At 44.2% G+C, this 14,248-nt stretch overlaps 1 protein-coding gene across 1 annotated transcript in view; it reads left to right on the top strand.

Moving 5' to 3' along the window:
- Nucleotides 1-14,248, top strand: part of LYZ (lysozyme) — a 173,324-nt gene that overhangs the window by 55,902 nt on the left and 103,174 nt on the right. Inside the window, exon 2 of the mRNA XM_086918036.1 lies at nt 3,882-4,046. Coding sequence (XP_086774162.1) covers nt 3,882-4,046 — 165 coding nt within the window. The remainder of the gene's footprint in view (nt 1-3,881; nt 4,047-14,248) is intronic.

Below are 14,248 nucleotides of genomic sequence, written 5' to 3'. Positions count from 1 at the left end.
CAAGATGGTCACCACTCGGGGGACCAGGGGGAAAAAAGATTCCCAAACATGTTTACTTTCCTTCTTGCTTGAATCTAATTTCAGGCAGTGATAACTCATCCAGGTACTTACTTGGATCATACAATCGTGAAGTTTTGTGGAATGATTGATATCCTTGTCCACTGTCGAGATAACCAGTTGGGTATCATCGGCATAGGAGGTGGGAATCAGATTGAAGCTTCTGGTCAGTGGGGCCAATTCTGCCACATAAATATTAAAAAGCGTGGGGCTCAAGGATGAGCCCTGAGTGACCCCGCATGGCAGTGTAATAGGTGTTGGCTTGAAAATGCCCAGGTGGACAGATTGAGTTCTATCTGATAAAAAGGATGTCAGTAGGGGAAGTGCGACTCCCCCAATCCCTATTGTTTTTAAGCTCTGCACGAGAAGAGTATGATCTACAGTATCAAATGCAGTGGATAGGTCCAGCAGTATAAGAACTGCTGACCCACGCCATCTAATGAGGATCGGATTCCTTCTATGGTTTTTTCAGAGCCGTTTCCGTACTATGATTGGTTCTAAAACCGAATTGGCTGTGGTTTAAAACCTTGGTGTCAGCGATTAAAAGCAGAGAGTTCTGTGTTTATGATTTTCTCTATTATTTTTGCAGGCATAGGGATTCATGCAATGGGTCGATAGTTGGTTGGGTCCGTTGAATTTAGATTCGTTTTTTTAAAAAGAGGCAGGATACAGGTCTGTTTCCATACAGCAGGAAAAGATCCTCGTGACATCATCTGGTTAAACAGCTTGGACAGATAAGGTCCCATGAAATGGCTAATGCTTTTTAGAACTCTAGGGGGGCAGGGATCTTCTGGTGATCCTGATTTGGCAATAGAAATGAGTTTGACTATTTGAGTTGCTGATGTGGGGGTAAAATTAAGAAAGGATGATTTGGCCGTGTCTTCTTGCTCTACTTTATAATGTGATTTAGAGTATGCAAATTGATTGAAGATTTGATCCACCTTGGATTTTAAGGTGTGAGCAAGTGTGTCACAAAATTCTTGGCTATGGTTGACAGAGCAAAACCAAAGGGTTGATGGACGGAGTGTTGAACATTGCAAGCACTCACCCCCAGTCAACTGATCTGGGTTTAATCCATCATCATTCTTTAGCTCACTCTGCCACCCCAGTTCAGACATGGCCAAATGCAAATCAGTCTGGCCCTGTGACTCATGGGAACAGTCCAGCCCAAACTTCCAAGCCATGTCTTCTCTGGACCGGAAACAAGCATCCTGGGACCGGTTTCTGCTTCATAACCCTCATCAGCCAGGCTAGCTTGAATCCAGTGGCAAATTGAGCAACGGACCCATGTCTGCCAACTTAGGGCGAACAAAGCAGAGTTGGCAGAGTCCTCTATCATACTTAAGGTCAGATGTTTTACAGTTTGGAATAGTTCCTTACTTGAGTTATCAGCTTTTTCAATTAATACTGTATAGTATTGGCTTTTCTCGAAAATCTACTTTTTTTAAAGTCTAAGAGCAAAGCTTTGTATTTGTCATTTTCTGGTGCTTTGTAATGTTGTCGCCATAATATTTCTCGTCTTCTGCAAGCCTTTTTGTCTAATCTTAAGGCTTCAGAAAACCATGGAGATGAAGGGGTTTTTCTAATTTTTTTAATGATTGTAATCGGGGCAAGTTTTAAGCAGTTGGAATCTAGCCATGAGGTATATTTTATGGCTGAAGATTCTTCCTTTAGCTCCAAATGCAGCTGGGTTTGGGCTAAGTGGTCCACCAATGACAGAGGATCAATTTTGTGCCAAGATCTGCCCATGGTTCGGACGTGGGCCCTACTCCTGTGATCGGATCGAAGAAGCTTATATCTAAAAAGAATAGCATGGTGATCAGACCAAGTTAGTAGAAGGGTAGATATATTAAATAGGGCAGGAATATTTGAGAAAAGGCCATCTAGAGTATGTCCTGCTAGATGCGTATGTTCTTGGATAAGCTGACTGAGACCCAGCTCTGACATCATTTTTAGGCGCTCCTCGTGTCTTTATCTTCTAACACCTCTAGGTGGAAATTTCAGTCGCCTAGACACGTGAAGCATTTGTATTGGAGACTTAATTTTAATAGTGTGCTTGAGTTTGCCAGAAAGTCGGTTCTAGGACCAGGTGGGCGATAAATCAGGAGACCAGTGATTGTGTCTTGTCCCGGTATTGAAATTTTAAAAAGAAAGGCCTCACAGTCAGATGAACAGACCACTGAACAATGGGAGCTAAGTTCAGTTCTGTGTATTAGCGCACGGCCGCCACCTCTGCCCAATTGCCTATCATGTCTAAATACTTTATGGCTGTGAGGGACAGCCATGTTAAAATTAGGTTCACAAGTGACATTGCCCCACGTTTCTGTTATAAACAGTACATCAATTTTATTGTCAGTAATGATAACGGTCACTTCATAGCTATCTTTTATGAGGGACCTGGCATTAATAAGTGCTAGGCATTGGATTTGAATAAATGGCATCGGTATGTGAGTATGATGTCTGGTTTAAGGTTTTTTGTATTTTTACATTGCACCCCAGGCATTGCGAATATTCAGATTTTATTAAATCCTCACCTGTGAATAGATTGCATGCATGTTGTCTGGGCGGGTATAACGCTCTTAGGCTTTCTCCTGTGTAGTGTAGTTTTGTCATATCTACGGTCCTTGAGCCAGGGGTTCTGGCCCTGGGCCCGGTCCAGACGCGGACGGGCGCAGACCGGCTTGCCTTTGGCGCGTCACCTGTGCGTCGTATCCAGCGTGCCTCTAAACAGGCACGTCTGGAGTCTGAACCACTAACCTGGGCGGAAGTTAGAGCCCGGAAGTGGTGTTCACCGCGAGGTCTACCCTCCGCAACAATCGGCAAAGCCGCGGCGGACCGGGGAAGCCTCCGTGAGGTGTGCCAAGTAAGTAAAATACAGTTTTTAAAATGAATTTCCAATTAAAAAGGAATTCCCATCCTTTTAAAAATGCAGCCTTTAAAAATGCGGCCAGTAGCATGTGCAAAGACGCAATGTGCAGACAATAGCAGGAGAAACAACAGGCAGTGTGAAAGAGGTCATGAACAGCGGTAGCAGACTGCTGCGCGTCCTATCCAGCGTGCCTCTAAATAGGCAAGTCTGGAGTCTGGACCGCTAACCTGGGCGGAAGTTGGAGCCTGGAATTGGTATTCACCAGAAGGTCTTCCCTCCGCAACAATCGCCAAAGCACGGCGGACCGGGGAAGCCTCCGTGAGGTGGGTCAAGTAAGTAAAATACAGTTTTAAAAATGAATTTACAATTAAAAAGGAATTACCATCCTTTAAAAATGCAGCCTTTAAAAATGCAGCCAAGTAGCATGTGCAAAGATACAATGTGCAGACAATAGCAGGAGAAACAACAGGCAACGTGATAGAGGTCATGTACAGCAGAAGGGGACCGCTGCGTGTCCTATCCAGCGTGCCTCTAAATAGGCATGTCTGGAGTCTGGACCGCTAACCTTGGGTGGAAGTTAGAGCCCGGAAGTGGTGTTCACCGCAAGGTCTCACCTTCACAACAATCGGCAAAGCCACGGCAGACCAGGGAAGCCTCCGTGAGGTGTGCCAAGTAAGTAAAATACAGTTTTTAAAATGAATTTCCAATTAAAAAGGAATTCCCATCCTTTTAAAAATGCAGCCTTTAAAAATGCAGCCAAGTAGCATGTGCAAAGACGCAATGTGCAGACACTAACTAGCAGGAGAAACAACAGGCAGCGTGATAGAGGTCATGAACAGCAGTAGGAGACCGCATATTTAGAAGTTATTACTTAGACTGCAAACCTGGAGATGCTGAAGAATTCTGCTCAATATTAAATTTCCATTTATATTTTAATGCTGTACTTTTTTCCCAGGGGTGTGCACTGCATACTATGAAAGCAGATTCAACACAAGCGCAATGAACTTTAATCCAGGTGACAAGAGCACGGACTACGGCGTTCTCCAAATTAACAGCCATTGGTGGTGTGAAGATGGCCGCACGCCAAAAAGTCACAATATCTGCCGCATTCCATGCAGTGGTAAGTCCGATTTTCCCCCACCAAACATTGTTTTAATCCATGGAAATTCAAGAATTCTGCCATAACTTGTAATTTGTTGTTTTATTTAGCCAATATCCAGTCATTAAGAAATTCAAGAATTAAAAAAACCCTGGTCAATAATGACAAATCCAATATATATTCACAAAATAATGATTGAGGGTGCCCAAAGCTAGTGCCGGCTCCTCCACAATGGCGGTGGAGTGTCGCCCCCCTGCCTGGCGCGGAGCCAGCAAAGGAAAAATAAAACTGTGCTCTAGCATGGTTTTATTTTTAGTTTGCCAGCTTGTGCATGGAAAAGCGGGGCATGGGCAAGTGGAAGAGGAGTGCTTGTGCACTTACTAAGTGGCTGACCAAAACACACATGCGCACTTAGGTTTCTCTAGTCCTTGTGCATTAAGCAGCCAGGCTGGAGAAACCCCCACAGACTCCCTGGTCTGAGCAGAGCATATTTTCCGCCAGCTCAGATCAATCTCTGCTCTGCAGCACATGGATTGGCTGGGAGTCTGTCCCAGGGGCTGCTGGGACCCAGGTAATGATTGAACAACAAAATGGGGTAAACCCAGTATCCCTATGAACTTGGGCAAGTAATCTATATACACAACAATTGGTTCATTTGGGATCAAAAACTTGCTTTTACTGTCTCATACACTGTGTAGACATTTGAAACACAAAACAGAATCCAAAAACCATCACATTATTTATATACTGTTTTATAAATTTCAGTCATTCATAGATACTGATTTCATAAGTCAATCACAAAGAAGGCTGTACAAAATAGTGCAATGTGCAAAAAGTGACTCAAAGTGCTCAGTGCTTACGGCGCAAAAGTGAGAGAACTGTACAATTAATATATACAAGGGGGAAATTAACATGTGGTTTGTGCGTATCATACAATTATCAACCTGTACTCCGTATTAATCAGTACTTAGTACATGATATCCATGCACGTAATCCACTTATTCGTCGACGTTTCGACCCTTAACAAGCAAACATTTGTGGTCAACAAAGGGTCTTCATCAGGACTGTGGGGGACAGCAAACAGTCTAGGGAATTTAAAAAGATGGTATATTTAAAAAAAATGAATTTGCTAGGGACAGGTTGGGCCATTTGTTTGGGTGCCCAAGATAACAAATGGAGGAGTATTACCCGATGAGGGAGATGAAGGCTTTTCCAAACATGGAAACACTGTTCCTTTGTTAGTAAACCCCTCACTCACCACCTAGTGGTGACTTGCTTCATCATCGGGGCCCACCCAAGTGGCCTAGCGTCACTTGGGTGTGCTTCAACACCTGAGTTACAGTGGAGCAGGTAGTGAAGTGTGGGTTGCAGACAAAAAAGTGTGAGTGTTAAAATTGTCCTGGTTAATACTTTGTATAGATTTTAATAAAAAGGTAACTGGACAATATTAAAAAGTATAGGTGAGATACTGGGAGGGGAGTTACGACCTACGTATCTATGCTATGTGTTGGTCAACATGTTTCTACCATATGGGGTGATCCCCGGTATTCTTCAGGACCAAAACAAGGAAGTGGGAGGTGTGGGTCCCCTAAAAGACGCACCCTGTCCTAAATCCTTGGTCATCCAGATGAAAAAATGTTCCTCTGGGAAGACACTCCTAGAATATAGGGTGCCAACAAAAACATAAGGAAGGAAGAAAAGTAAAAGAAGTGATTACTATCCTGTAACGAAGTGCAGAAATTAAGTGCAAAATACGTGCAGTTATACTTGCTTTCCACGGTGGTGGATTGAAAAAAGTGCCTTCATGAGTAGAGGACGTGTCTACTAATGGGGTGTGAGCGTGCTCATATCGTGAGAGTGTACGCTTCAGCATGGTATACCTAAGGTTATTCAACAGGTAAAAAATTGGCGTCCTTTGTGCGTGCCTGAAAAAGCATGCAACGGCGTAAAATTGAGTTCACTGGGCTTTAGTGCTCATATCTTTACCGGCGTGAATTGCACTACGCCAGATGGTTGCCTTACATTGAATGTGGGCTCAAAGATCTCCTAATAAGGATAAGTGGTGTACATAAAAGACAAACCAGACTCACACAAACATATAACACAGAGTTGGTCACAAAACGTGACATGTCAGAAAGGGGGCTTACTCGAGTAATACTCTAGTTGGACTTCAGCGAGCAGGGGGTAGGTGCTTCACTCGTTGCAACATATTCTATGTGGGAAGGCATATATCGCAAAAGTAAGTATATGGAAGCTCGCCTACGAACTGGCTTGTGTGGTCAGGCCATGGGTGGGTCCTGTATGGGGGGAAAGCCTACTTACAGTTGGTAGTCATGAAGAAAGGCCGATCACCTACGTCTACCTTCCGCCGCTCGGTTACAGTGAATGGGCGAGCGCGGTGTGAGTATAACTGCTAGCATACTTCCGGGATGGGTCACGTGGCCGCTACGGAGGCCCGTGAGGGAGTGGGTTGGCATGGAGATCATTAGATGCTGCGCATGCGCGGTAGAGTAGGAAATGGGTTGCTGCGCAAGTGTACTAGATGGAAACTACGTATCGGGAAACATACCCAAACACCGATTCTATTTGGTTAAGGGGCTCCAAGGGGGAAATGTCATAAGGACCCCTATGTATAAAGTTGGTCCATGCACAGTGCGCTACGCTACGGAGGTCTGTGATAGTAGCGGGTTGTCATGGACGCAAGGAATGCTGCGCATGCGTAGTAAAGGCTTATAGGCCATGGATGTTAAATGCATATCGTTAGTATGCGCGGCGGGGCTTGCTGAGGGGTATGGGTGTCGGCAGACAGTGATGCTATTTTAATACAGAGTTCCACGGGATATTGTCATTAAGACCCCGTTTGTGTGTGGAAAGTCTATATATCCATCTCTGTTCTTTCTCGAACAGACGGGCTTGGATGTTAGGGCCTGGTTGCAACTGTTCAATGACTGTCCACCTCATGTCATTGGTGGTGTGATGGGCGGTTAGAAAGTGATCCGTGAGTTTGGTCATATTCTTTTTGCATCTTATGGTGCTTCTGTGTTCGCAAATGCGTTGTTTGATTTTGCGTGTCGTCATGCCCACGTAGGGTTTACCACAGATGCAGGTGATAAGGTAGATGACATTATTGCTGTTGCAGTTGGTGTGGGACCTCTGCTCCCATATTTTGCCAGGTTCCAAGACTATTGTCTTGGTGTTTTCTGTCAGGTGACAAACACTACAGTCCCCACATCGTGAATGTCCAGTTACTGGCGGGAGACCCCATATCTGTGTTAAGGTTGGGTCATGGGAATTAGTGTTATTTCTGGGTCTTGTGTTGACCAAGGTGTTTTTCAGACTTGGAGCTTTTTTATATGAAAAAAGAGGTTTTTCCCAGTGGAAGGTTCCGGAATTGACTATTGACCAGTGCTTCCTGATGCTTTTGCTCACTTCGTTGGAAATCACATTGTATGTAGTCACACAGGTTAGGGGTATGTTGTCATTATTTTTTGTTGTCTCTTCCAACAGTGCTTGGCGTGGTTGGTTTCTGGCTCGCTTTTGGCATTTCTTTGTGATCTTTGTTGGGTAGCCACGTTGTATTAGTTTCCCCGTCAGGTCTTCAGCCTGTTCTTTGTAGTCCATGAGTTTGCTGCAGTTCCTACGTAATCTTAAGTATTGGCCATAGGGAAGGTTTTCCCTCAGTGGTCGTGGGTGAAAGCTTTCAAATCTTAAGAGGTTGTTTTTAGCTGTGGGCTTAAAGTGTGTTTTGGTGGTCAAAACTTCTTGTTCTCTTTTTATCTCAATGTCTAGGAAGACCATTTCATTCTTGTCCACGTTGTGGGTGAAGTGAAGGTGTTGATCGCAAGTGTTGAGCCAGGTTAGGAATGTTGTTAAAATTTCTTGTGGGCCCTTCCAGATTGCTAGCACATCATCAATATATCTGCGCCAGAATATGATGTTTTCCAGGTATGGGTTGGTGGGTGAGAGGATGTAATTTTTCTCGAAGTCAAATACATACAATCCCGCTATGCTCGGCGCGAAAACGCTGCCCATAGATGTGCCCCCTATTTGTAAATATAGGGACCCTTCAAACTCAAAGAAATTTCTTTTAAGGGCCAAGGTCGCACACTTAATAATGAATTCCTTGGGTGTTCTGTGTTCCCATGTGGTTTGTTCTAGGGTTTCTTTTAGAACGTTGATGGTGGCATCCTGAGGGATGTTGGTATAAAGGCTTTCTATATCGAAGCTAACCATGATCATATCATCATCCATTTTGATGGTTTCCAGAAGTGTTAGGAGGCTTTTAGTGTCTTTTAAGTAGGTGGTGGTTCCTTGCACAATTGGTTTTAAGAAGTAGTCACAGAACCTAGACAGAGGTTCAAGGAGGGAGCCTATACCAGATACTATAGGTCTACCCGGTGGTGGTATTCTGTTCTTGTGCATTTTAGGGACCACGTAGAAATATGGTATTTTTGCCTCTGTTTTTGTTAGGTAATCCGCTTCTTGTTTGGAGATGTCACCTAGATGCTCTGCTTCTTCAACCAGATCCACAATTTCTCTTCGTAGGTCATCTGTGGGGTCGTTGGTAAGAGGAAGATAGTTATTTCGATCCTCAAATAAACGTTTGCATTCTTGTTGGTAATCTATTAGGTTCATAACTACTAGGCCTCCTCCCTTATTTGCGGGTTTTATGATGATGGTTTCATCCCCTTTGAGGTCCGATAGGGCCTTTTTCTCGGCTTTGCTGATGTTCTGGTATCGGGTAGGGGTTATGGTGGATTCTATGTCGTTGAATACCGCCTGTTCGAATGCATTTATTTCCACTGGGATGGTGTGTGGGGGAGGGACAAAAGTGGATTTTGTTCTTAGTCCAGTTTCGTTTGGCACTTCCTCATTGTTGTCCGTGTCTGTTTTTTCAAAAAATGCTTTCAGTTTCAGTTTTCTGAAAAAGGCTGCTAGTTCGCAGTGTAGTTTGAACTTGTCCAAGTTAGCTGTGGGGACAAATCCCAGTCCTTTGTTGAGGACTTTCTTCTCTGTGTCTGTTAGGATGTGTGACGACAGGTTTGTCACTAGGTCCTCATGTTGCTGGGGCCTGCTCTGTTGGATGCGGTTTTGTTCCTGGTGTTGCTGCTCACCATCTCTTCTTCTTCCCAATGGACAGTGTTTCCCCGTTTGTTGCGGCCTCTCCCGTGCCTGCCTCTGTTCTGAAAAGGAGGACGGAACTGATTGGGCTGGAAGGGATATTGTTGAAATGGTGGTTGCCAACCATACATGGGGAATTGTTGGGGTTGTTGATATGGATTTTGGAAGGGGGGGTGGTTATATTGTGGCCACTGGTAGTTTCCTTGGTATCCCCCTCTCTTTTTCTGTCGTGGTGTGCTTGGGTTGGAACCTCCAATGCTGTTGGAACTGTGGGAAGTGTTGCTTGAGACATCAGAGTCTTGTTCCTGTGTGGTGGTCGCTTTGTAGTTCGGGTCCGAGTAAGGATAGGCTTTAACGAAAGAACATTTTTTCAGACCTTTTTGGAACTTTGATACTTTTTGTTGTGTGAGATTCTCTCTGTATTCATTAATCTCTTTGTTTATCTCATCTAATTTCTTTTTGTATCCTGTAATCGTGGCCTTTATTTGGCCTTCTATGGTTTGGATTTCGATCTGGATTTTTTCAGATAGTCGAATTGCTGTTTTCAAGATGAGCATAATCCAGTCGTGCGTGCAATGCCATGCTATTTGTGCCCAGTCCCTTCTGAATTCTTCATCCTCTAGGAAGATTCTGGGAGCATTAGTCACTAGTAATCCTTTTGGGGCCATGGTGTTGGTAACATATTCTTTAAGTATGGTTCCATGTAGTATTGTTCTAATACGATTGCGTTTTAGTTCTGAGAGTTTGTCCCATTCCGATGTCTGTGAGATGGTATTGCTAATACTGGGGTCAGCAAAAGCATTGAGATCACTCATGATGGAGTCTATTTCTTCAGTTGAGAAAGATAAGCCCTGGTTTTCTGCCATGTTCGTGTCGCGATTGTTTTCCTGTGTTAATGCTGAGAGAGACGGTGTCTTGTACTCTCACAGCTGTGCGCTGCCTCAATATCTGGAACATATAGAGAGTAAGGAATTGCGTCCGTGAATACTGGACGGGGAATACTCCTGATCCTCTGGTCAAGTTTTGATAAAGAACAAATGGAGGAGTATTACCCGATGAGGGAGATGAAGGCTTTTCCAAACATGGAAACACTGTTCCTTTGTTAGTAAACCCCTCACTCACCACCTAGTGGTGACTTGCTTCATCATCGGGGCCCACCCAAGTGGCCTAGCGTCACTTGGGTGTGCTTCAACACCTGAGTTACAGTGGAGCAGGTAGTGAAGTGTGGGTTGCAGACAAAAAAGTGTGAGTGTTAAAATTGTCCTGGTTAATACTTTGTATAGATTTTAATAAAAAGGTAACTGGACAATATTAAAAAGTATAGGTGAGATACTGGGAGGGGAGTTACGACCTACGTATCTCTGCTATGTGTTGGTCAACATGTTTCTACCATATGGGGTGATCCCCGGTATTCTTCAGGACCAAAACAAGGAAGTGGGAGGTGTGGGTCCCCTAAAAGACGCACCCTGTCCTAAATCCTTGGTCATCCAGATGAAAAAATGTTCCTCTGGGAAGACACTCCTAGAATATAGGGTGCCAACAAAAACCTCAGGAAGGAAGAAAAGTAAAAGAAGTGATTACTATCCTGTAACGAAGTGCAGAAATTAAGTGCAAAATACGTGCAGTTATACTTGCTTTCCACGGTGGTGGATGGAAAAAGTGCCTTCATGAGTAGAGGACGTGTCTACTAATGGGGTGTGAGCGTGCTCATATCGTGAGAGTGTACGCTTCAGCATGGTATACCTAAGGTTATTCAACAGGTAAAAAATTGGCGTCCTTTGTGCGTGCCTGAAAAAGCATGCAACGGCGTGAAATTGAGTTCACTGGGCTTTAGTGCTCATATCTTTACCGGCGTGAATTGCACTACGCCAGATGGTTGCCTTACATTGAATGTGGGCTCAAAGATCTCCTAATAAGGATAAGTGGTGTACATAAAAGACAAACCAGACTCACACAAACATATAACACAGAGTTGGTCACAAAACGTGACATGTCAGAAAGGGGGCTTACTCGAGTAATACTCTAGTTGGACTTCAGCGAGCAGGGGGTAGGTGCTTCACTCGTTGCAACATATTCTATGTGGGAAGGCATATATCGCAAAAGTAAGTATATGGAAGCTCGCCTACGAACTGGCTCGTGTGGTCAGGCCATGGGTGGGTCCTGTATGGGGGGAAAGCCTACTTACAGTTGGTAGTCATGAAGAAAGGCCGATCACCTACGTCTACCTTCCGCCGCTCGGTTACAATGAATGGGCGAGCGCGATGTGAGTATAACTGCTAGCATACTTCCGGGATGGGTCACGTGGCCGCTACGGAGGCCCGTGAGGGAGTGGGTTGGCATGGAGATCATTAGATGCTGCGCATGCGCGGTAGAGTAGGAAATGGGTTGCTGCGCAAGTGTACTAGATGGAAACTACGTATCGGGAAACATACCCAAACACCGATTCTATTTGGTTAAGGGGGAAATGTCATAAGGACCCCTATGTATAAAGTTGGTCGATGCACAGTGCGCTACGCTACGGAGGTCTGTGATAGTAGCGGGTTGTCATGGACGCAAGGAATGCTGCGCATGCGTAGTAAAGGCTTATAGGCCATGGATGTTAAATGCATATCGTTAGTATGCGCGGCGGGGCTTGCTGAGGGGTATGGGTGTCGGCAGTGACTCAGTCACTCTATTACGGGTCAGCTGACTCCGCTGACTCAAACCACCCTCGAACCCCACTGGGAGGAACATCCTTCCCTCACCCAGGTGAGCGTTATTTGGTACTAGTTATAACTAATTGATGCTAATTCTGAATGGCCCCACAGATAAGTAAACATTTACCCACTTCATTGCAGTTTGGGGTTCCAACCTCGGCGAGCTTTACAATTAGAATACCAGTCGGGACAGAATTACACGCTACACCAACAGGTAAGAAACGGAGTATGAATGCCCTGATACACAGCATGAGTGTTTTGTAATATGATAGCACTAATCCATACTCCTTATTCCGTATCAGAGCATATTAATACATCTGATCACAAACTTGGGAACTCCAGTCTTGTGCAGTTCCGGAATCCCACTGGGTAGAATAGTCACACCCATACACAGGTGAGCCATATTGATGTATAATGGCCTCAGTCGCTTGCATATTTATAATGGCGGATATATTATAAAAGAGATGCCATCTCCTTTACAGATGGGCTTTCAATATTGATGAGCCTCAAAATAACACGTTCGTCGTGGTGGAACTTTAAGCCTCACCGACAGAACAGCTTAATAGAGCTCATCCTCCACTTCACCCGACTGGGTAGAATGAAGGTGAGTGTTATCTTGGGCACCCAAACAAATGGCCCAACCTGTCCCTAGCAGAATCCATTTTTTTTAAATATACCATCTTTTTAAATTCCCTAGGCTGTTTGCTGTCCCCCACAGTCCTGATGAAGACCCGTTGTTGACCACAAATGTTTGCTTGTTAAGGGTCGAAACGTCGACGAATAAGTGGATTACGTGCATGGATATCATGTACTAAGTACTGATTATTACGGAGTACAGGTTGATAATTGTATGATAAGCACAAACCACATGTTAATTTCCCCCTTGTATATATTAATTGTACAGTTCTCTCACTTTTGCGCCGTAAGCACTGAGCACTTTGAGTCACTTTTTGCACATTGCACTATTTTGTATAGCCTTCTTTGTGATTGACTTATGAAATCAGTATCTATGAATGACTGAAATTTATAAAACAGTATATAAATAATTTGATGGTTTTTGGATTCTGTTTTGTGTTTCAAATGTCTACACAGTGTATGAGACAGTAAAAACAAGTTTTTGATCCCCAATGAACCAATTGTTGTGTATACAGGGACCCAGGTAATGGCCATCAGGAGCGATGCGATGAGGGAGGCGACCAGCGCCATCAGGTTAGTTTTTAAAAATTATTATGAATCCCCCCTGCGCTCGCTCTCCCCCACGCTCCTCACACCTGCCCCCCGACCCTTTGTTACTGGCGGGCGCCACTACCAAAGCTCTGCTCCGAAGCCAGCGGCCACTGATATTAAATGTAGCGTGCTATATACAAATGCTGCCTCACTCCTCCAGGTTCTTGCTTTCTCCGTTTTTGACAGTGTTTCCGTCTTTCACTTCCTCATTCTTTCCCCTTTGTGTGTTTTCTCTCTCTTGGTTTCAAGTAACGTCTGATGAGGAAACATTTATGCTTGTCTCTAGAGATGGATGCTGGTGGCCCCCACCGGCAACCACTGGCTCAAATGAAATGCTGAATATATACTTGACGTATACATCTCACATTTTTTGTGCTCCTTTTCTGACTTTCCTAAACAATGAGTGCAGGCAAGAAGAGAGTGGGGTAGAATGTAGGAGTAAATTGGGACATGCAACCCTTTAGGAAATGTATTACAGGGGCACAACCCTCGTCCCCCTTTGCAAAGTATTAAGGAATATTGGATTTGGGCTCAATGACATGCGCATTTAAAGTGAGGAGTAAGCCTACATGCATGTTTAATATTTCATGTTGTGTGTCCGGACTAATAGGGAGAGGACAAATTATTAGAAACTACCCCTTAACCGTGGTCATAGAGACAGGCCTTGGATCCATAGAGGCCATGTTGATAAGGCTAAAACGGCTTCGTAGAGGGGGTAGGGGTACTATATCTTACAGACACCCATACACGCTTTTAACCATAACAAGGGCACCTAAAATTTATGGAAAACCGGGGTGTCTGACTATTTTTATGTTAAGGACCTCAGAGGATAAATACCAACAATGCTCTCTGGAATATGGTTTAGCCCATCCTGGTTCATGGGGACCAGGATAACTCCCTTTGATGAAGCATGCTGTTAATAAAGTGGGTGAGGGTCTGATAAACAACTAAAAATGATTTTTCTCTTGACTTGTGTTGCCCAACTTGATCAGAATGCATGAATAAAAGATAGGCCGATAGGATACCTGTTTGTGTGGTGTACTTCTGAAATAATGTCAATGGCGTGGCAAATAAAGACTGGGAAAAACAATCCTCTGTACTTTGCAGTAGCTTAAAAGAGGCTAGTGAACATACTATTTAAATAAGAAAAACATATGGAACTTTCTCAATCCCCGTTTT

Source organism: Lissotriton vulgaris, chromosome 1_1 (genome assembly GCF_964263255.1).
Source record: "Lissotriton vulgaris chromosome 1_1, aLisVul1.2, whole genome shotgun sequence".
Lineage (NCBI taxonomy): Eukaryota > Metazoa > Chordata > Amphibia > Caudata > Salamandridae > Lissotriton > Lissotriton vulgaris.
This window is presented reverse-complemented; position numbering and strand designations above follow the sequence as displayed.